Source organism: Phialemonium atrogriseum (assembly GCF_030411735.1).
Source record: "Phialemonium atrogriseum strain 8032-3 unplaced genomic scaffold QBC33scaffold_16, whole genome shotgun sequence".
NCBI classification, from domain to species: domain Eukaryota; kingdom Fungi; phylum Ascomycota; class Sordariomycetes; order Cephalothecales; family Cephalothecaceae; genus Phialemonium; species Phialemonium atrogriseum.
The window spans coordinates 381,676-400,207 of NW_026848153.1; the positions used below are offsets into that span (position 1 = coordinate 381,676).

At 55.4% G+C, this 18,532-nt stretch overlaps 8 protein-coding genes across 8 annotated transcripts; 5 read left to right on the plus strand and 3 right to left on the minus strand.

Moving 5' to 3' along the window:
* Window positions 1–232: 232 nt before the first annotated feature.
* On the plus strand, window positions 233–650 carry QBC33DRAFT_560102 (40S ribosomal protein S29; the record flags this gene model as incomplete). Its single annotated transcript, XM_060430029.1, has 3 exons — window positions 233–294; window positions 407–506; window positions 642–650. 3 exons carry the CDS (start codon window positions 233–235, stop codon window positions 648–650), a joined length of 171 nt encoding a protein of 56 aa, XP_060282411.1.
* Window positions 651–1,053: 403 nt separating this feature from the next.
* Window positions 1,054–3,050, minus strand: QBC33DRAFT_542143 (elongation factor Tu GTP binding domain-containing protein). Its single transcript, XM_060428234.1, has 3 exons — window positions 2,779–3,050; window positions 2,688–2,716; window positions 1,054–2,624 (listed from the first exon to the last, which is right to left on the minus strand). Exons 1-3 carry the CDS (start codon window positions 2,945–2,947, stop codon window positions 1,491–1,493), a joined length of 1,332 nt encoding a protein of 443 aa, XP_060282412.1. The 5' UTR covers window positions 2,948–3,050; the 3' UTR covers window positions 1,054–1,490.
* A 2,168-nt stretch (window positions 3,051–5,218) lies between these two features.
* QBC33DRAFT_112707 (uncharacterized protein) lies at window positions 5,219–6,558 on the plus strand. The gene is made up of 4 exons (XM_060421928.1): window positions 5,219–5,522; window positions 5,618–5,808; window positions 5,880–6,189; window positions 6,282–6,558. Exons 1-4 carry the CDS (start codon window positions 5,429–5,431, stop codon window positions 6,473–6,475), a joined length of 789 nt encoding a protein of 262 aa, XP_060282413.1. The 5' UTR covers window positions 5,219–5,428; the 3' UTR covers window positions 6,476–6,558.
* A 651-nt stretch (window positions 6,559–7,209) lies between these two features.
* On the minus strand, window positions 7,210–9,634 carry QBC33DRAFT_112694 (ATP NAD kinase). The gene is made up of 3 exons (XM_060421927.1): window positions 9,320–9,634; window positions 8,068–9,262; window positions 7,210–7,983 (listed from the first exon to the last, which is right to left on the minus strand). Exons 1-3 carry the CDS (start codon window positions 9,356–9,358, stop codon window positions 7,550–7,552), a joined length of 1,668 nt encoding a protein of 555 aa, XP_060282414.1. The 5' UTR covers window positions 9,359–9,634; the 3' UTR covers window positions 7,210–7,549.
* Window positions 9,484–11,647, minus strand: QBC33DRAFT_542155 (origin recognition complex subunit 2-domain-containing protein). The gene is made up of 2 exons (XM_060428235.1): window positions 9,916–11,647; window positions 9,484–9,831 (listed from the first exon to the last, which is right to left on the minus strand). The coding sequence occupies exons 1-2, from the start codon at window positions 11,532–11,534 to the stop codon at window positions 9,717–9,719; spliced, it is 1,734 nt and encodes a 577-aa protein (XP_060282415.1). The 5' UTR covers window positions 11,535–11,647; the 3' UTR covers window positions 9,484–9,716.
* A 273-nt stretch (window positions 11,648–11,920) lies between these two features.
* On the plus strand, window positions 11,921–12,739 carry QBC33DRAFT_560107 (Phosphatidylglycerophosphatase GEP4, mitochondrial; the record flags this gene model as incomplete). Its single annotated transcript, XM_060430030.1, has 3 exons — window positions 11,921–12,142; window positions 12,252–12,590; window positions 12,656–12,739. 3 exons carry the CDS (start codon window positions 11,921–11,923, stop codon window positions 12,737–12,739), a joined length of 645 nt encoding a protein of 214 aa, XP_060282416.1.
* A 999-nt stretch (window positions 12,740–13,738) lies between these two features.
* QBC33DRAFT_474312 (uncharacterized protein) lies at window positions 13,739–15,019 on the plus strand (the record flags this gene model as incomplete). Its single annotated transcript, XM_060425225.1, has 3 exons — window positions 13,739–13,923; window positions 13,982–14,053; window positions 14,135–15,019. Coding segments are annotated over exons 1-3 (984 nt in total), but the record flags the coding sequence as incomplete, so codon positions are not given.
* Window positions 15,020–16,566: 1,547 nt separating this feature from the next.
* On the plus strand, window positions 16,567–18,064 carry QBC33DRAFT_542168 (putative methionine adenosyltransferase). Its single transcript, XM_060428236.1, has 4 exons — window positions 16,567–16,804; window positions 16,877–16,896; window positions 16,953–17,405; window positions 17,483–18,064. Exons 1-4 carry the CDS (start codon window positions 16,620–16,622, stop codon window positions 17,776–17,778), a joined length of 954 nt encoding a protein of 317 aa, XP_060282418.1. The 5' UTR covers window positions 16,567–16,619; the 3' UTR covers window positions 17,779–18,064.
* The last annotated feature ends 468 nt before the right edge of the window (window positions 18,065–18,532 follow it).

Consider the following 18,532-nt stretch of genomic DNA (forward strand, 5'->3'; position numbering starts at 1 on the left):
CATGATCCACCAGCCACAGTCACCACCCACTAAGCCACAGCCAGTTCCCGAGGTACCTGGGGCTCGGTCAACCCTTGCTAGCGACACCCACACAAAAAAAAACCACTTGCGCATCAGCGAATTTGCAACCTCTGACCGCGAAATTCCACGACAACCAACCGACTCCTCACCCAGAACACGAACCACCACACCAATCCCTACTGAGGCCTCACATCTGCCAAATCAGCACAAGATGTCTCACGAATCCGTCTGGAACTCGCGCCCCCGCAAGTACGGCAAGGGCTCCCGCTCATGGTATGGACAAATTCGCACTGCATCCGGGAGAGGGGAGGGGAACGATATGACGGCCCTCGGCTTTTTTCTCTCGAACCCTCTAGTTTACTAACTGCTTGTCTCTTTTTTATAGCCGGGTCTGCGCCCACAAGGCCGGTCTGATCCGCAAGTACGGCCTCGATATCTGCCGTCAGTGCTTCCGCGAGAAGTCCACCGATATTGGCTTCGTCAAGGTACGATTACAGCGAGAGAGAGAGAGAGAGAGAGAGACAGCAGCACGGAGTCTGCCTTTGGGGTCTCCAAGGGGAGAGGGGGAAAACAAAGGCAAAACAACTCCCAGGATTGCATTACTAACTTTGGATTGACAGTACCGTTAAACGTCTATTCGAGCGTCGGGGTTTGGAGGAGATGAGGATGGGAGGACGCGGAGGACGGTCGAACTCGATGCATTCCTCATGCTTTTAACTTCCAATCAGCATTCTGGGCCGTCGTGTGGCATAATGGAGTTATTGGTTTGACTTCGGAAAAGGGGACCTGGTCTGCGAACTCAGCATATGGGTGGAGGAGAGCCAGATATCCGCATCGACAGAAGAATAGACCGTTGCGATCATGGTCCGAGTGCCGAGTGCCGAGTTGGGTGCAGCTGCTGTGACAATCCTCCGAGTGAGCATGCGATTCAATTCAGTGCCGGAGCCCTGACCGTCCCTGGTGGATGTTTTCTGAAGCTACAGGAGCTCGAGGGAAGGGTTAGTATCCGTGGAGGTAAGCTATGTGAGTTATGTGGAATTCATGATGTCGGAGCGCCCAAGCTCCTATAATTATTCTACTCTTCGTCGGGATGGTTATCCCCTAAGCCATCTTCATCCCGTCAAGCTGATTATGCCCATATGGAGGAGCCTGGGAGACACGCCTCGATGAAATAGGTACCCTTGTGAACAACAGCCTGCATTTTGGAGCCTCTAATATTTGCCCTATCTTTTGTCTATAACTACACGACAAAAGCCAAGAGGAACAAGAGTGGAGATGCAGAAGCCCAGCCCCAATATACAGGTGCCCGACGCAGGGGTCTCGTACACATCATTATCTTACAATTGTACAGTTTTATGACTTTGGGAACTCCGTACGACCTGCCCAATCCGTAGACCCCCCAATATCCGAGCGATACCTCCTGCATCAGCTCACCAGGAACCAGCTTCTGTATCAACGGACAGACCCATTTACTTGAGGATGCGAGTAACGAGGCCGGTTGCGACAGTCCGGCCGCCCTCGCGGATGTTGACCCGCTGGCCCGCCTCGACGGCAACAGGCTGGTGGAGAGTGGCCACCATCTCGACGTTGTCTCCGGGCATGACCATCTTGGAAGATGCGTCCTCGGTGCCCTCGGGGAAGAACAGGGCGACGTTCTCATCGGCGGTTCGGACATACATCTGCGGTCGGTAGTTCTCGTGGAATCCAGTGTGCCGTCCACCCTCCTCCTTTGTGAGGACGTAGAGCGAGACGAGGAACTGAGTGTGGGACTTGACGGTGCCGGGCGCGACGATCACCATGCCTCGCCTGACATCCTCACGGCGGACACCCCGGAGCAACAAACCGGAGTTGTCACCGGCGCGGGACTCCTCGCACGACTTCTTGAAGGTCTCGATATCGGTGACCTTCGTCTTGATGACCTCGGTGCCCTTGCCAACAAGCTCCACTTCGGAATCCCTCTTCAAGACACCGCGCTCAACGCGGCCAGACGCGACAGTTCCACGGCCGGCAATCGAGAAGACGTCCTCGACAGACATGAGGAAGGGCTTCTCCATGTCACGCACGGGGGTCGGGATCCACTCATCAACGGCGTTCATGAGCTCATCGATCTTCTGCTCGCCGATCTCGGGCCGCTTCCCATCGAGAGCGCAGAGTGCCGAACCCATGATGACGGGAGTCTCATCGCCGTCGAAGCCGTACGTGTTGAGGAGCTCGCGCATCTCCATCTCGACGAGCTCCAGCATTTCCGGGTCGTCGATGGCATCGACCTTGTTGACGAAGACGACGATGCGCTGGACGCCGACCTGCCGGGCGAGCAGCAGGTGCTCTCGGGTCTGGGGCATCTGTCCGTCCGAGGCGGCAACGACGATGATGGCGCCGTCCATGTTGGCGGCACCCGTGATCATGTTCTTGATGTAGTCGGCGTGACCGGGGCAGTCGACGTGGGAGTAGTGCCTCTTCTCGGTCGAGTACTCAAGATGCGAAGTCGCGATGGTAATGCCACGCCTCCGCTCCTCGGGGGCCTTGTCAATGGAGCTGTAGTCAAGGAAGTTTCCCATTCCTCTCTCCGACTGCCTCTTAGTAATGGCTGCTGACAGTGTGGTCTATACGCCGAGTCGTGTTAGCATAGCCCGATTTCGTCTCCACGCAAGTCCATCTCTACGAACCTTGCCATGATCGACGTGACCAATTGTGCCTGGAAACGAGCCAACTGTCAGTTTCGCACTACTAGTTGTCCGGACAAGCGCTGCTACTCACCAATATTAACGTGCGGCTTGGTCCTCTCGAAGACAGCGTACGTCCGGGCGAGGTTGAGGACAGGTGACGGGCTCTGGCGTTGCAGCGAGACGAGAGGGTTGGCTGGCCTTCGGAGGGCGTACCGTGCCGTCCGTAGAAACGGGGCAATTGTTCTAAAGGAAGCAGACATGGCTGAGAATGTTAATTATGAGAAAGTAAACTGGAATGAGCGGAGATAATGGGAAAATGAACGAGACTTCTGGATCTCTACCAACCGAAGCTCCTGATCTGATGGGAAAATTTAGAGCTTCCAAAAAATTTGGGACGGTTCAATCCACTACACCTGATAGGACGAACACTTGCCGGGCCTGGGTGCACGGGCCTCTTATTGGCTCGAGCGGGATCACCCGTTGTCTGGTTCACGTGCTGAAGAACTCCAAGTTCCAAACATCACCACTAACACCAACAGTGCAGCACCCGAAGAGCTCTACGATAAATTTATGGTTGAAAAACGCGAGGTGTAGAGCTCGAGGCTAGTACGCCGTTGTGCTGTAGGATCATATTTTCGCGTTCATGGCCCTCTTTACACCGGTTAGACAACGCTCAACTGCCTTGAGGCACTATTCAGTATTCAAAGCTACAGCAGCAGGGTTCAATTACCAGTTAACTCTCCTCCATTTGCGCGTACAGAGCTCCTTGGCAAGAAGCGCTGGCACATTGGAGTCCGCCGGTGAGTCCTCTCATATTTACTCTGCACAACTTTACAAGAGCTTCCGAAAGAGACAGGGAGCAAGTGCTGTGGCCTTGATCAGGTATCAGGGGCCTTGACCAGGAAACGGGGCGGTGCAAATATGAGCATTCAGAGCCTCCTTCGGTGTGTCGCTGAGGGGCTGCTCAAGAGTTGGGAGCACCACTGGCCTTCATCGACGTTCCAATGCCAGTTCAGAGGAGGAGTCAGTCTCCTGAAGCTAGTTATGCCGAACGGTAGTTCTCAGGACTACTGCCCATGATCGATAGGCCTTGGCCGACAATAGGTCATCGACCTATTATCCACAGCCTGTGGGAACGCCGAGACATCGTGAGATAGTGTGCGAACAAATGCGGAAATGAACTACCGGAACGTAGGGAGAGAATCTGGAGCTGTGCCTGGAGTGAAGCTCCTCGACGAAGTCCATGGCTCTCGTCGAAACACAGGGCTGCCGCCGTGCGGCTGGTAAACTAGATGGCCGAATATGCATTTTTGCCAAGCTGGGCATCGCTGTTAAAACCAAGCCTCACGTTCCCACGATCAATGATAAGCATCGTGGTAGGCTAGCTTGGCAACCTCCGACGTTTCCTTCTTGGCATTGCTTCAGCGAACTGAGTCTCGTGCCCCAATTCTCGCCTCAGCTACTTTTACCTATCAAGGTCGAGCTGTTATCAGTATCCCTGTCACCACGGGGATGCAACTGATCTGAGGTTCGAGACCGTGGCCCGTCCGCCTTTGACATCGCATGAGAAGGTCTAGGCCCAAGTTCGGGGGTTTTAGCTCGTGTCTGGAACGGTACCCTTCCCCCACGTCGTTCCTCGGGTCCCCTGTCAAGATGGGAAACAAGAAGTGGTCCGGTGCTGTTAATAGAAAAGGAACGAGCAGTGTTTACTCCGCAGTCTCGGCGGCGGCACCGACACAAGATCGCATTATCAATAAGCTTTGCTAAGATTCGCTGATAAGGCTTGGTCCAGCGATCCAGGGAATCCAGAAAAGGAGATGTGGAGCATCAACGCATTTGGAGATCGCTGTATCGCCTCATCAACCTCTACTTACGGAACTATAAGTACTGTGGTGGTGTATATCAGGAGCTTCACTGGCGTGTGTCTGATGAACCTGGGGCTTGTTGACATGGGGCCCCTGTAGGGCTCCCGCGCGCCCTGAGCTATAACATGCAGGAGGTCTTAATGGGCTCTCCAATGATGCACGCAGCTTTCCTGGATTCGGCATAAAAGAACAAAAAAGCGGGGCCGAAGAAGCCAAAAATAACCTGGCTCTTTGGGGCTCGCCGCGCCCTCAGCCTTGGCAAAACTCTTGTGAGGCTCTTGGCAAGCCAAGGAGAAGCCATCCCAGCACTCTTGGCAATGGCTTGATTTCGCTGGATCCCCGGTACATCTGCTTTGCGCGCGACCCCCACCAAACAACATGTCCTCCCCCTCTCTCGTACAGCTCTGGTCAGCATAGCCAAAGAGGCCTGGACTGGGATCAACAGCCATGTCCATCGTGACTCTGGCTTGCCTGCCTGCCAAATGCCTCTCTGTCCTCGCCGTCGACCAGTGTCACCTGCGTTTCATGAACTCGGGGCGTATAACCGTGCTATCGTGGCGTCATGGAGTCGTCCTGTAAGTTTATCGTAGCTCAAGTGGCCGGTGCGAGCTTTATAGATATATGAATGTCCTCGCTCTTGCTCTCATTCTCGATTCTTCTTTTGGAGTCAGACTATTCAGCTGTGCTCATCTATCCCTTGTCTCATTCTTTCCCCTGTGCTTCTTTTCTCTTTCTTTTCTCTTCTTTGCTTCACTTCTGGCGCTGGTCGTCGCCGGTCAATTCTAATATCAAACCTCCCGGCCTTTATCCATCTCCGTAAAGACACACAAGAACTAGCACATCTCGAGCTCCTGTCGAGAACGCCAGCAAGTCAAGATGGTCAACTACCGGATCTTCGCCTTTGCCGGCCTGGCCGCTGCCCTCCCCCTTAATATCAACCTCGGTGCCTACTCACCGGCCTTGGTAGTTGGTTAGTCGGCGAGAACTCATCCCCCTAAACGCATGTGGCCAGCCGCGTCCAAGTGTTGGACGAAGAAGAAGGATATTTGCTCACTAGGCCAACAGGTGATGGTGAAATCAGCTTCGGTGGCAAGCAGGACGTGTCAAATTTGATGAACGCCCTGGAAGGTGCTGCGATCAATGCCGCCGCCGGCGCAGGGGTGGCCAACACTGCCAATGCCGCCGCCACCAATACGGTGGCGGGAGGATCCGGACCTATCACTATTGCCCCCCCGGACTCGACTCTATCCGACCAAGTGAGTACCGACTGTACTAGCAAGCCCTCTCGAGACCCGCCTACTAACCAGACACTCTTTCGAACCACTAGGCCGGACAGATCGCTTCACTTCAAGGTCTGGGCAAGGAGATCGCCCCCCGCGTCGAAACCGATGACGCCCCGAAGGCCAAGCGAGATCTAGCCGGCTTCGACCGCGCGCTCAAATACGCCGAGGCCGCCCTGGTCAAGGGCCCCAAGGTCCAGCTCGGGACCGGCGCCGAGGGATCCGGCGTCGGCATCATCGTCGACAACAGCCCGTCCACCCGCGGCGCCGCCGCCAAGCGCGACATCATCGAGGCCTCTGCTTCCAGGGTCCGGGCCAAGGTGACAACCATGTACGTCCGCCGGGGTGTGCCAGCCTGTGAGTTCCCGTTCAGCCCCAAACGTGTTCCGTCCGCCTGGTCCTGTGACCTGCCTGCGCAAAACACGATGCTGACATGCCCGCTTCCTAAGCTCTCCAGCCCTCAAGTAACGAAGCCCGCGCACTAGCGGCATCCCTGGGCGCCGCCCCGGCACCTGTCCTGTCGACGCGCGATGCCCTCGACGCCGTCAACCTCAATGTCGATGGCGATGAGGGCGTCACCTTGACGTTCGTGGAAGAGCTCGCCGGGGACGAGGACGAGGACGAGGACGAGGACGAGGACTGAAAGCCCGAAACGGACGGGTCTTTGCGCGGCGTTTTATTATTACCCGTTTTGCTCTTGGCTGCGGAAGAAAGGGCGGGCCCGGGCCTGCCCAGAATAAAGGAAAATATCGAGGGGTTCCGATGATTAGGTTGTTTTAGATCTGGAATGTAACTCCGCTGAGCCCCCGATGGTTGGACTGACGATATTCATCGTGATCTGCGTTGCGATTATGGGCGTTCTGAATATGTCGTCGGGAGTATGGCTGCTTGGTTCGGTTAGGGGGGTACATACAATACCATATAAACATCGTATATTTACCACTCAGGGCAACTCGAAACGGCGCTATATGCCGTATCTTTTGAACAGAAAGCCGGTGGTAGTGTACATTACTCGGAGGTCAACCTTCGGGAACTAAATGTGAAGGTACTGCAGTCCGAGTGGGAGGCTGGCCTGGCCACAGCAGTCATGCCAAGCCCGCCTCACTCAGAGCACATTCAGCATACCAGACCACCTTCACTCCCCCATGGTAGCCCAGATGGTCGTATAGTCCCAAATACCAAGTGGTAATTTCGACCAACAATGGTCGTTAAGGTCATCAACTCATTTTTCACATACACTCGGGTGCGACCCCCGTATTAACGTTGTCATTTGGTAGTTCCGGACTGTCATGGCCGAGCGGGTTCAAATCCCGCAGGAACCAATAATATACACCAGGGGGCTTATTTCCCCCCTTTTCTTGTGATATGGCGCAAATGGTTGCTTTGAGTAGTTTGTATCCAAATGATGCCTATGTTAAAGGGGAGGTGGGCGGTTATCTTAGGTTGGTCTTCTGAACTTTGGGAAGCTACTTGAGATTAGAATTGGGTTTACCTGGAGAGACAAATCAGAGACTGGGCCAGTAAATCAAGATGGATCTGCTTAAGGGTAGGATTACTTAGAACTCTGAATGTCTCTTCTCTTGGGCTTGAAAAAAAAAAAAAATTGAAAAGAAAGAACGGTGTTTGTTATAACTCGAACGCCCCTATTGACCCTTCCGTTATGCCCTCCTCGCAACAGAATCCTCGATCCGTCTGATTCCCATGCATCCCGCCCCCACTACTTGAATGCCTTTTGCCTCTGCCTTGTGTTCCAGCCAAGCTTGGCGCTGATGCTGGTGACCCAGTCCTCGCTCCTCTTCCCCTGCGTCAGCACCGAGGCGAACGGGTACCGGCTGGCGCTGATGGTGACGTAGTCCCCCGGGTGCAGCTCCATGCGCTCGCGGCCGTCGAAGCTGGCCCACGAGCCGGTCCGCGCGTCGTAGGGCACCCCGATGCGCAGCACCATCGTGTCCGGCAGGATGATGGGCCGGAAGGACAGCGTGTGAGCGCAGATGGACGTCACTAGCATCACCGGGTTCTCCGGGTGGCACAGCGAGCCCCCCGCCGCCAGGTTGTAGGCCGTCGAGCCCGTCGGCGTCGAGACGCAGAGGCCGTCTGCCAGGACTGATGTGATGTGCTCGTTGTCGCCGAAGATCTCGGTGAATGACATGGCTTGGAAAGAAAAGAAAAAAAGTATAGCGTCAGCATTGGCGGCAAGACAGGTGGAAAATTCTAGGGGCGCGGTTAGTAACTTACTCGGATTTGGGCCACGATCTACCACAACTTCATTCAATATCTCATATGTCCCGTCCGGCCGATGGGTATGCTCGTCGTCCCTTTCCTCGCCGACAAGTTCCTCCACCAGGTCCCCCTTCGCATCGAGGTTCTCCCCGTCGACCCCGCCGCCCGCGCCGGCCGAGTCCGTGACAAGCCTCGTCCTCTTCTGGCTCCGCATGATGGTCGCCTCGAACCTCAGCCTCAGGCTGACAGTGACGCCGTCCTTGAACGCGCCCGCCAGGGTCTTTCGGAAGTCCTCAAAGTCGAATTTTGTCAGGAACCCGAGGCTGCCGAGCGAGAAGCTGAGGACGGGCGGGACGATGCGCTGGAAGAGCCAGCTGGCGTACAGCACGGTGCCGTCGCCGCCGAGCGTGATGACAAAGTCGAAGGTGTGCGGCCTGGCTCGGCACATGTGCTCGTCCCAGCACCTCAGGCGGGACGAGATCTCCTTGTCGGGCTCCTCCCCGGCCTCGACGTACTCCTTCCTCAGCTCCACCATCAGCCCGGCTTTGTCGAACATATTGTCGTCCCGTATCTCCTCCTGCACGTACACCGTATACCGGCCGTCCCTCTCCCGGCCCAGCAGCCACTTGGTGAGCTCCCTGACCTTTGGGATCAGGTCCCGATCGTAGATCTTGGCCAGCACGAATATGTTCTGGACCCTGGACTTGAGCCGCATGCTCCCCAAGCGCCTGCTGAGCTCGCGCACGCCCCACGCCATGTCGCTCAGCTGCTTCTTGGTCAGCAGCCGGCTGCGCAGCGCCTCGGACCCGGCCTTGTCCATGTCGGGGCTGGGCTTCACGATGCCCAGCTTCCAGTGCTTCTGGTCCACCTGCCCCACGTCGCTCGTGTCGCTGGCGTTGTCGACGATCTCGAACCGGCTCGGTGCCGCGCCCGCGACCGCGCCCGTGCCCGCGCCCGCGCCCTTGGGCTCCACCACGCGGTTGAGGCCGCGCTCGCTCGACACGTCCATGCCGTAGCCCCGTGGGTGGTGGCCGTGGTCGTCATGGGTGCCGCCAGGCCGGGCGCCTCGGCCGGGCTGCTGGCTCTCTAGGAATTGGTGGACGAGGCATTGGGTCTTGCTGGGATGGCGCTGGAGGAGGTGTGGTTTGGTCGTCTCGGTGGTGACGAGAGAACTCTTGCGGCGGTACGGGTTGGACGGGTCGAACATGACCTGACGACATTCCAGATCAGTACAGGTCTGTCCATGGAAGCTTGGGGATGTACATACCTCGACCGACCTCTGGTCGTCATCGCTTGAGTCTCCCATTTTTGGTTCTAGCACATGTCACAGGTGTAGAGAAATTGAGGATAGATTGCCTCTTATCCCAGAGAAGATCGGTGGATTTATTCATTCACAGTATGGCGAGACTTCCATGTTTTAAAGACATAGGTACTGCGTAAGGCAAAGTACCTCACTGAGCTTGCCTGCATCAGCTGCGGACAATACGTCAGGCATGGTGGGGTAGGTGGGGCAGCCACCCACGCCAGCTTCCCAGGCAAGCCAGGATCCTGGGATCCCTTGCTTTCCATCCTTGTGGGGTGCCAAGAGGAGCTACCAAAGTCCGTACATATATGGTTGAACACATACGCAGTAGGTCGATTTCCCAGAGCCTCTTGGGGTTGTTTCATGACATGAGGTCCTCCAATATTGCTTCCAGTTCATCCTTCCTGAAAGGCAGACTCAGGAGTTCTGTTCCGAGCATGTCCTTTCGGCTTATAATCATCTGATGATCGTGGAATCTATGCAAGGTCAGACGGCGTCGATGAGATGAACAAGAGCAGAGAAAATCCGGTTGAAGGTCAGGATGGAGGGAGCAGACTTACTCCTTCAGCAGTGTCCTGAAAGCCATCTCAGAACTGCAAATGAATTCCTCGACAGCCTTGTTATAGAGCATCCTATACTCGATCCCAAGGTTGTCCCCGCCGGCGCCGCTCTCGTCGTCCATCGCAACGAGTACTTCGCTAATGAGGAGCCGGAACAGGTTCTTGGCATTCTCAGGTAGACTGCGGAGCACAAATGCTACTCCATCTTTCCCGCCCACTCGCCGGGCCTTGCGGCCAAGGAGTTCATGGACTTCGTCGACGACGTCCATCTCTGCGAGGTAGGGTGCGAATGTGGTGCAGTCGTGGAAGAGGAAGTTGAAGGATGAACGGAGACCGCTGTCCCAGAGCAAGGAGACATCTGGGGTATCGGCAGAACAGACTAGCCTGATCTGCGGATGAGCAGCTAGCTGAGCTAGGATTGATTGAATCCCGGCCTTGCGAAGTTGGGGAGCGTCGATGGAGTTGATGATAAGGATTATCGTCACTTCCCGAGACGAGAGTAACGATAGAAGGGTTTGCACCATGGTAACATGATTACCTGATGTTAGTTTGTAGGATGGATCGATGGCGCTCCCGATGGTCGTCAAGATGTCCCGCGTCGTCGTCGCCCGTACGTACCCATTCACGACCACAATCTTGTGGGAGCCGTGGTCGTCTGCCATTGAGTAGAGCTGTGAGGCAAGCTTGCGCAGGAGCTGTCGCTTGGATCCATAGCCGTAGAGGCAGATACTAAACCCCTGTGAAAGCTCAAAAGCCCACTGGGGGAATGACTCGATATGCAGAGACTGAAGGAACTGTATATCCTCGGAATGCTGATCCTTGGACTCGCGTAGGAGGGCAAAATACTCGTCATGTGTCAGAAGATCCAGCGAGGACAGGTCGTTATTCGAAGTCTTGGCAATGCCAGGCTTATTGTGGTAGAAATATTGTTCATGCGGAGGCAGGTCTCGGGGAGGTGTCGGTGATTTCTTTCGAGTGGTGGCCCTCCTTTTCCTCCCCCTCGGCGTCTTTGACGGAGTGCCCGTGGTGCTGAGCAGCCCTTCCAGCTCGCCATCGCTGCCTTCTCCCTCCTCTCCTCTATCCTCATCCTCGCCACTGGATTCATATATCTCTCTTGCAATAGCTTCGTTGCCTTCTTCCTCGTCGCTTGAAGCATCACCAACCACCCGATCGATCAAGGCCCTGGCACTCTTCCTTCTTGCTGAACGATCTGCGATATTTCTCCGGCTGGGAGTGTCCACACCGTTCACAGCACCTGCCTTGACTGGAGTTCTCACTGGAGTCTTTATAGTCGCATTGGCCAGGGGCTTGGAAGGAGTAGGTGTGTTTTCTCCAGTAGCCGTAGCATTTTGTAATTTTCGCGGCCTTCCTCGCTTCCTTGGCGTCAGGATCGGGGCAGCTTCTTCAACAGGTGGTCCGTCTCCTAATTCGTGAATAGGGAGCTCATCGACCAAATCGGCAGTTTTGTATGTTTTGGTGGCAGCTGAGACTCGTCGGCGCTTTGTTTCGGTCGGCTCCTCGGAGGCTTCGTGTCCTTGGCTTGGAGCAGCCCGTTTTCTAAGAGATCGTTCGTCTGGAGATTTAGCAGGCTCTGCCGCCACAGTTTTTCGACGGGCCATGGCTAGTAACAACGCGCTACAGCTCTATGTGGTAGGATGGGTGTGTCGAGGTCTAATGGGGATCTTTGTCGTGCTTGGTCTGGTTAGACGCGGTCATGGCCTGACGCGCTTGCGTAGAACTTTAGTGCAGGCAGGTTGTCAAATTGGCGCCTCTTATTGGTTGAAGGTCAACTAGCTCATCCCTGTCCAAGTCAATGACGACGTCGAGACCCCACAATTTTCGAAATTGTGGAACAGGGGTCTGGTTCACATTCGGACTTCCACATGTTCAAGCTATGGTAACTTGGAACTTCTTAGACAACAAACCGTTTCTTTTTGTTTTTTGGACATGCATTTCCAGATTGGCAGCTGTTTGACAATCATATGCTGGACTGCAATCTATTGAAATGAATCTCAACCTTTCAGCGTCCCTGAACGTCTTTAAACTGCTTGCAAATCCGTCACTATGCCTCCCACATGCCACTGTCCCTACTTTCAATGACCTGCCGATACCCCTGGACAAGGCATTTGAGAAGGAGGGGAGAAAAGTAAACATCAGGGCTGTCATCCTTGACAAGGACGACTGTTTTGCCTATCCGGACAGCAATGTAGTTCATGGCCCATACAAGGTAGATTCCACCACACATAAACACATATGCCTTCCTCGTTTCTCCTTCTCTCACAGCGTCTTGCCCTTACCCTTTATGTCTTTTCGTGAGTACAAGCTAATTGGCCAAGGATCGGTTCGAGGCACTACGGGCTGCATATCCAGGGAGGCGGCTGGTGGTGGTGTCGAATACGGCTGGCGCCCTCAGTTATGATTCCCATAGGAAGCTTGCGTCAGAAGTCGAGAAGTCTACCGGTGTCGCTGTGCTTTCCCACCGGATCAAGAAGCCTGGCTGTGGGGATGAGATCATGTCGTACTTTCGACAGCATCCCGAGACAGGAGTCACCAGCCCCCATCAAATTGCTATCATTGGGGACAGGCTCAGCACTGACATGATGCTTGCCAACATGATGGGAAGCTGGGGTATCTGGGTTAAGGATGGTGTGGTGCCACTCCCTGAAAAGAGCATTGTGAGTCTTTGGTTTTTGTCGATTTGCAATCCATGCCAGTCATGCCAGTCTAACTCTGTTCGAAGTTCTCACGGGTAGAGAGGAGGCTTGCGCCCTTCCTGATATCCCGCGGATACTTCCCTTCTGACCCCAGCAATCCGTTCGAGTGAACAGATACACAAACACGCCTGATTTTGTCAGATCTACCATAGGTCTTGCCCAATCACTAATGTCATTTTTATTGCTTTCTTACTCTGGCCCTGGACATGTCTGTGAATGTGGTTGGTCTCCCTGAAGAGTGACTGTGGGAGGGAAAAGGAGGTACTTTGTACCGTGAGCCAGACCATTTTTGGGAGCAGGTGTAGGTATAAGATGGATGGAAGGCGGTCAAGGAAACCTCGCCTCAGCCTTTTGTCACTTTCTAGAAGTTCTATTCACTTCCTTGTGCTAAATAAATGTTCCACATAAACAACCGCGTCTCTAGCGACCGCATCTTTGGCAGGCCCTGTTTTTCCCTTCCTAGCATCTTGTTCCCCTCCCGAGAACGTCTTGTTCACCATATCTTGGACTCAGATTTGTGATTCAGACATCAAGCATCGCTGCTCTCCATTCACTGCTCTCCATTCGGGTTAACGGCTTCGTCCAAGGTCGTCCTTCACTTCGGGCTTTCTCGTCAGATCCCCTCGACTAGGGCCGTGGTGAATACCAACCTGAACAAATTTACCTGCCCACCCAGGTATAAATACGTGGATATTCTTCCTACCTTACCCGACTCTTTCCCTCTTCCTTTCTTTCCCTCACTACAGTCTCTCGCATTCTTTGCAGCTTCTTGCATTCTTTCCCAGGCTCGCAAGTTCGTTTCTCAGAATCTTCCTCGAAATAACTAGACAAGACCACGCACGCATTCATTCTTTTATCTTCCATCATGGGCGGCAGACTTTGGTCGGCGGCCGAGGAGGAAATCTTCTGGTTTGTGATCGTCCCACTCTCCGAGAAGCGCCTCGGCAAGGACAGGGACAGGAACCCGGGACAGCCCTGGCATGCCCTTGCCCAGACGATGCAAGATATGATGGGCGAGAATGCCCTCCGCCAGTATACCGCTGCCAGTCTATGTAGGAACACATCCCAATCTCCATCCCCATCCCCATCCCCATCCCCATCCCCATTCCCTTCCTTGTTCCCTTCCTTGTTCCCTTTCCCCACTGCTCTCCAGTTCTAGCTACTCTAACATAACTACTCTGGACAGTGGAACACTGGTTCAAGAATGTCCATGAGCAGAGATTTTCCCGACATGCAGAGGAGCATGCTCGGCGATACATAGAGAGCATGGCTGAGGATGAACGCCAGCCCCAGGGTAAGCTGATCATCATTTTCTGAGATATTTGTGTTCTGCCTGCTAACCTCCCTTCTAGGATCGCGTCGTGGCACCGGCCCAAGCATGGATGACGAGGACCAGGAGATGGCCGATAAGACTCCCAAGAAGCGTATGACTATACCTCCCCGCTACACCTCCCCGCTACACCTCCCCTCTTGTGAAGCCATACTGACTCATTAATTGCCTTTAGGAGGTCGAAAGTCCGTCTCATTTGCTCTCCCTGGTTCAGCTACCCCGGCTTCCTCAGCTGGACCTTCGTCCTCTTCGGGTTCTGCGGCCTCGTCTTTCCCGCCTCCCCCCAATGGCACCCCAGGCCAAATGCCTTTGCTTCGCGGTATTCTAGCCCCAGGTCCATCCAGCGTGTACCCTCTCGGTGGCACTTCCAGCCAGGTCCCCGCCGCCTTTGCCAACATGCCCTCTGCTCGCCCCCCCATTCCGCCCCCTATGACTGGCGCCAATGGCTATTCTCAACCACCGCACCAGAGTGCAGGCCAGAACCAGAGCAGCTTTTACATGGCTCCCCCTCCCTACACCTCTGGACCAAGCCATACCTTTGGCCAGGCAGCTGGAGGTCAGTCCGGGCCCGGTGCCACTCCGCCTTCCCAACCCCTGCAGCTTCGCTACTACCCAGGGCATGGGTACTGGACCGGGACCAGGTTCCTCCAGGGAGCGCCACCTCAGCCTGCCCACCAGCCGAACGGTCCTGGCTCGGGCACCCCTACCCCTCCGAACACGGGCAGCCTGACTGCCACTCCTGGCGCGGATGTCGGGTCGCATATGGACGCGCAGTGGTGGATTCGGCGGACTGTTCGTGAGACTATCTCGGTACTCGGCAACATGTCACCAAACACCCGGGCCAATGTGCTCGCGAACAATGTCCCCCCGTCGCCATTGGCACTGCGTCCAGCGATCCTCCCCCCCGCTCCCGCCCCCGTCGCCGCCGGTCCCGCGACCCCGGCCACGCCATCGCACCATCCCGGGCAGCAACGCATCCCCGGGCCCGCCGTCCCCTGGCCCTCGCACCCTCCCGCGACCTCGCACCCTCCCGCGACCCCGGCCTGGGCCCCGGCCCCCCGCCACGCCTCCCAGCCAGGCGCACCCGGCAGCGCCACCACCGTGGCGTCTTCCGCTTTTGGTTCTTCTTCTTCTTCTTCCGCCGCCGCCGCCACCGCTGTTGCTCGTCGGCGCCACCGCCAGTCCCAGTCCGTCGTCGTCTACGGACCCTCGCCGACGTCCAGCGCCCCCGCCGACGCCCGGGCCGCGGCCATGGCGGCCACGGCGCTGGCCCAGATGCAGAGGGCCGCGTACGGCGCCGCGTCGGACGCCGACGACGAGGACGACGAGGACGACGAGGACGACGACACCGACACCGTGGTCGGCAACAACCACGAGTCCGAGTCCGAGTACCGGGACACGGACCGTGAGATGTCCGAGGAGGAACCCGAGACGGATTCCGATGGGGACGTCGATGTCGGGCTCTGAGGGGGATTCTTGGGTTGCTTTTGCGGCCTTTGCGTGGGTCTGGTTTTGTTCCTCTTGCTTGTTTCGCCGCCGTCGCGGCTATGGATGGGTTGGGGTGACCACCCAAAGGTTATCGTATGGTTTGGAGCGTGGTCTGGGAGTATCGTCCTTGGTTGGTTTGTCATGGTTTATTAGATTGGCACGGCTAGCAATAGCTCAACCTGGCGATGCTTGATAATATACATCGGTCCATTTCTCATCCTGTTCTCCCTTTACCGCGTACCGTGATATCACCCCTAGAGGTAAGTTAGCAGTTTATATTTCCCGTTCGCTGTTCCTGCACAATAGCAACACTGGACCAAGCTAGGCCCCAAGGCATGCTCAAAGACGACGCCAGAGTAAACAGAAGTGGAAAGTCGGGCCAACAGTGGGAGGCGGAAGGCTATATGTATAAAAGAAAGTATCGAGCATCCTCATGAGCGATCCAGGCCCGTCAGAACTGCCGTCTTTCTGCATGGGCTTATGAGATGTGAGCCTTCGAGGCAGAAACCATGCCGGTCAAGCTCGCTGCAGACGTTCATAAGTCTGATACAGGAGATCCTGATACTCTGGGTTGCACAGCTGGAGGAAGACTATTCCAGTCTTGGTCAACAAGGGCTGGGTGTCCATATTGAGTGGTATTAATGGCGATACTTTAGGCCAGGACCGTGAGGGAGGCAGTACGCAGGAGCCAACCGATCCATCGCAGCGTGTCAGCTTTAGGCCGTACTGACAGCCGGATAGGCCTTACTGCTTGACTGCATAGATGCGCTTGATATAAAGGCGAAGGCTGTGGCTCGCTCCCATCGCGCATGAACCCGAGGGGCACAGCATTAGCTTCCGCCTGAGTTATCCGACGAGCTTGGCCAAAAAGATTGAGGGCCTAAGATTGGATCTTCTCACCAATCGTCATGATCGGCTCCTCTGGGCTTTGATGCTTAGAAACGAGCTGACCACAGACCACACCAGTGACGATTCTTCTCGGAAGGATTGATGAGATTAATGGCGTTGAAAGAAACAGAACATGTCTCCTCCAGCTTCCTTCCGAGGCGCATTAGGTAATGCCCCGCTTTGCATTTACACATTGGCTCCGTGATTCGAGTTTCGTCGCTGAACAACACAACTCTCCCACTGACTAGGTTGTTGCCTCTGCTTCTGATAAACAATACTACACGATGAGCAACAAGACAGTTATCGTCACTGGGGCCACAGGACTCCTCGGCAGAGAAGTCGTGAGAGCCTTCGACCGAGGCGGCTGGACCACCAGAGGTACAGGCCTTTCGCGTGCCGATGGTGTTTCCATACTCAGGGTCGACCTGAACAAGCTCGGCGAAGTCGAGTCAGCTCTCGATCGTGTCAAGTAAGTCTCGTGCACCAGCAGCCTCGCAAAGTCATGCTGTAGAATCCTCTCGTTGCTGATACGCCGAGACAGACCTCAGGTCGTTGTTCACTGTTCGTCGGCATTCTAATATACCCCCTCCCGGGTTTCTTCCTGACGTTTTCTGTAGGTGCCGCAAGCCGATTTCCGGACAAAGTGGACAAGGATCCCGAGGGAGCACGTGCACTCAATATCCTTGCCTCGAAGTCGCTGGCAAAGCTATGTGCCGGGCGGTCCATCCTGCTCATCTATATTTCGACTGATTACGTCTTTTCCGGCAAGGAAGGTGAGGCTCCATACGATGCAGACGCTGCGACAGGCCCGCCCAACTTGTACGGTCAGACGAAGCTGGATGGTGAGCACGCAATCTTGGAGGAGTACAAGGTCGCCAACAAGGAGGGGCTAGGCGTTGTCCTGCGAGTGCCAGTCCTCTATGGACATGCTGAGACCCCCGAAGAGAGCGCCGTGAACGTTTTGATGGACACGGTGTGGAAGGCGCAGAATGAGGGAGCCAAGATTAAGATGGACCACTGGTCGCTCCGCTTTCCGACTAACACTGAAGATGTTGGTCGCGTCTGCCACGGTACGTCGCAGCTGCCCAAGCTGATGGACCATGTGGAAAACGAGCACGATCACGGCTGACCAGCCTCCCTGCTTTAGATGTAGCCGTCCACTACCTGGGAACCAAGGACCGCCAGGCGCTGCCCCGGATACTTCAGTTCTCAAGCGAAGACAGGTTTACAAAGTACGAGATTTGCCAACTATTCGGCGAGATCATGGGTCTCCCGATAGATCGTATAGACCCCAGCGTGGAGGGCAACGACCCAAAGGCCAGCGTCCAGCGGCCGTACGACTGCCACCTCAAGACAAGTGGTCTGAAGGCTCTTGGCATCAATATTTCCACTCAGGATTTCAAATCTTGGTGGAGACGAGAAGTCAGAGCCTTCCGAATGTGACACCGGGGTCCAGGATCCGTCGCGGATGTCTCCAAAATGAGGGAGAGCTGGAGCCGCGGGACCATTGCTGATCGATTCCAGTCGGGTTGGTTCGTGACCAGAAATGGATTCTCGTGACGCATCGTGACGCGGGATTGATTGATTGGGTTGAGCTGTTCGCTGATCCTGCAGTGTCTCAGCAATATCCAGCCATCAGGAATAACATGCCTACTATGTATGGAGTCTGAGTAACACACCCTCCTCCCTTGATTTAGATAACTCCAAATTGGATTAGATGTGATTCCACGCGTTCACCTGAAAACCTGTTCTGGAATGTGTGCGATCCACCTCTGGAATGGCCGATTGACGCGCTGACCTGCAGCACGGTAAAATAGCCGGCGTATTTGCTTCTTCTATGCGCCAGACTGGCTTATCCCCACGCTCCATTCCCTTGATGAAATACCTGATGAAATGCAAGATGATGCATCTGACCCTTCGAGGGGCCTCAATACATTCCCTTGGCAGGCTTTCCTCCCTGTGGAACATTCTTGTCTCCCTTCATCCCTTCTTTGCCCCTCTCGGCACCGTCCCAGCCTCTGGCCATTCCATTGTCCCCTTCCTTCTTTATCCCATCTAGAAAGGATGCTTCTGACACTGCATCTTTCACTATCGGAGTTGAATCGCCGCAGAGAGTAGGTACCCCAAGAAGGGCAAAGAAAGGGGAAAGAAAACCAGCGAGATCTTAGCGACGACCGACAAACATTGCAACATCGCA

Excerpts from the sequence above, each read along its gene's own strand:
- QBC33DRAFT_542155 (XM_060428235.1), bottom strand. The coding sequence starts at position 11,534 with ATGGCCCGTCGAAAAACTGTGGCGGCAGAGCCTGCTAAATCTCCAGAC. Across the intron at positions 9,832-9,915 it reads TTCAGGACACTGCTGAAGGA|ATTCCACGATCATCAGATGA; the intron begins GTAAGTCTGCTC and ends GACCTTGCATAG.
- QBC33DRAFT_112707 (XM_060421928.1), top strand. The coding sequence starts at position 5,429 with ATGGTCAACTACCGGATCTTCGCCTTTGCCGGCCTGGCCGCTGCCCTC. Across the intron at positions 5,523-5,617 it reads CTCACCGGCCTTGGTAGTTG|GTGATGGTGAAATCAGCTTC; the intron begins GTTAGTCGGCGA and ends CTAGGCCAACAG. Across the intron at positions 6,190-6,281 it reads CCGCCGGGGTGTGCCAGCCT|CTCTCCAGCCCTCAAGTAAC; the intron begins GTGAGTTCCCGT and ends CCGCTTCCTAAG.
- QBC33DRAFT_112694 (XM_060421927.1), bottom strand. The coding sequence starts at position 9,358 with ATGGGAGACTCAAGCGATGACGACCAGAGGTCGGTCGAG. Across the intron at positions 9,263-9,319 it reads ACGACCAGAGGTCGGTCGAG|GTCATGTTCGACCCGTCCAA; the intron begins GTATGTACATCC and ends GAATGTCGTCAG. Across the intron at positions 7,984-8,067 it reads AGATCGTGGCCCAAATCCGA|CCATGTCATTCACCGAGATC; the intron begins GTAAGTTACTAA and ends TTTCTTTCCAAG.
- QBC33DRAFT_542143 (XM_060428234.1), bottom strand. The coding sequence starts at position 2,947 with ATGTCTGCTTCCTTTAGAACAATTGCCCCGTTTCTACGGACGGCACGG. Across the intron at positions 2,717-2,778 it reads CAAGCCGCACGTTAATATTG|GCACAATTGGTCACGTCGAT; the intron begins GTGAGTAGCAGC and ends GCTCGTTTCCAG. Across the intron at positions 2,625-2,687 it reads GTCACGTCGATCATGGCAAG|ACCACACTGTCAGCAGCCAT; the intron begins GTTCGTAGAGAT and ends CTCGGCGTATAG.
- QBC33DRAFT_542168 (XM_060428236.1), top strand. The coding sequence starts at position 16,620 with ATGAGCAACAAGACAGTTATCGTCACTGGGGCCACAGGACTCCTCGGC. Across the intron at positions 16,897-16,952 it reads ACCTCAGGTCGTTGTTCACT|GTGCCGCAAGCCGATTTCCG; the intron begins GTTCGTCGGCAT and ends CGTTTTCTGTAG. Across the intron at positions 17,406-17,482 it reads TGTTGGTCGCGTCTGCCACG|ATGTAGCCGTCCACTACCTG; the intron begins GTACGTCGCAGC and ends TCCCTGCTTTAG.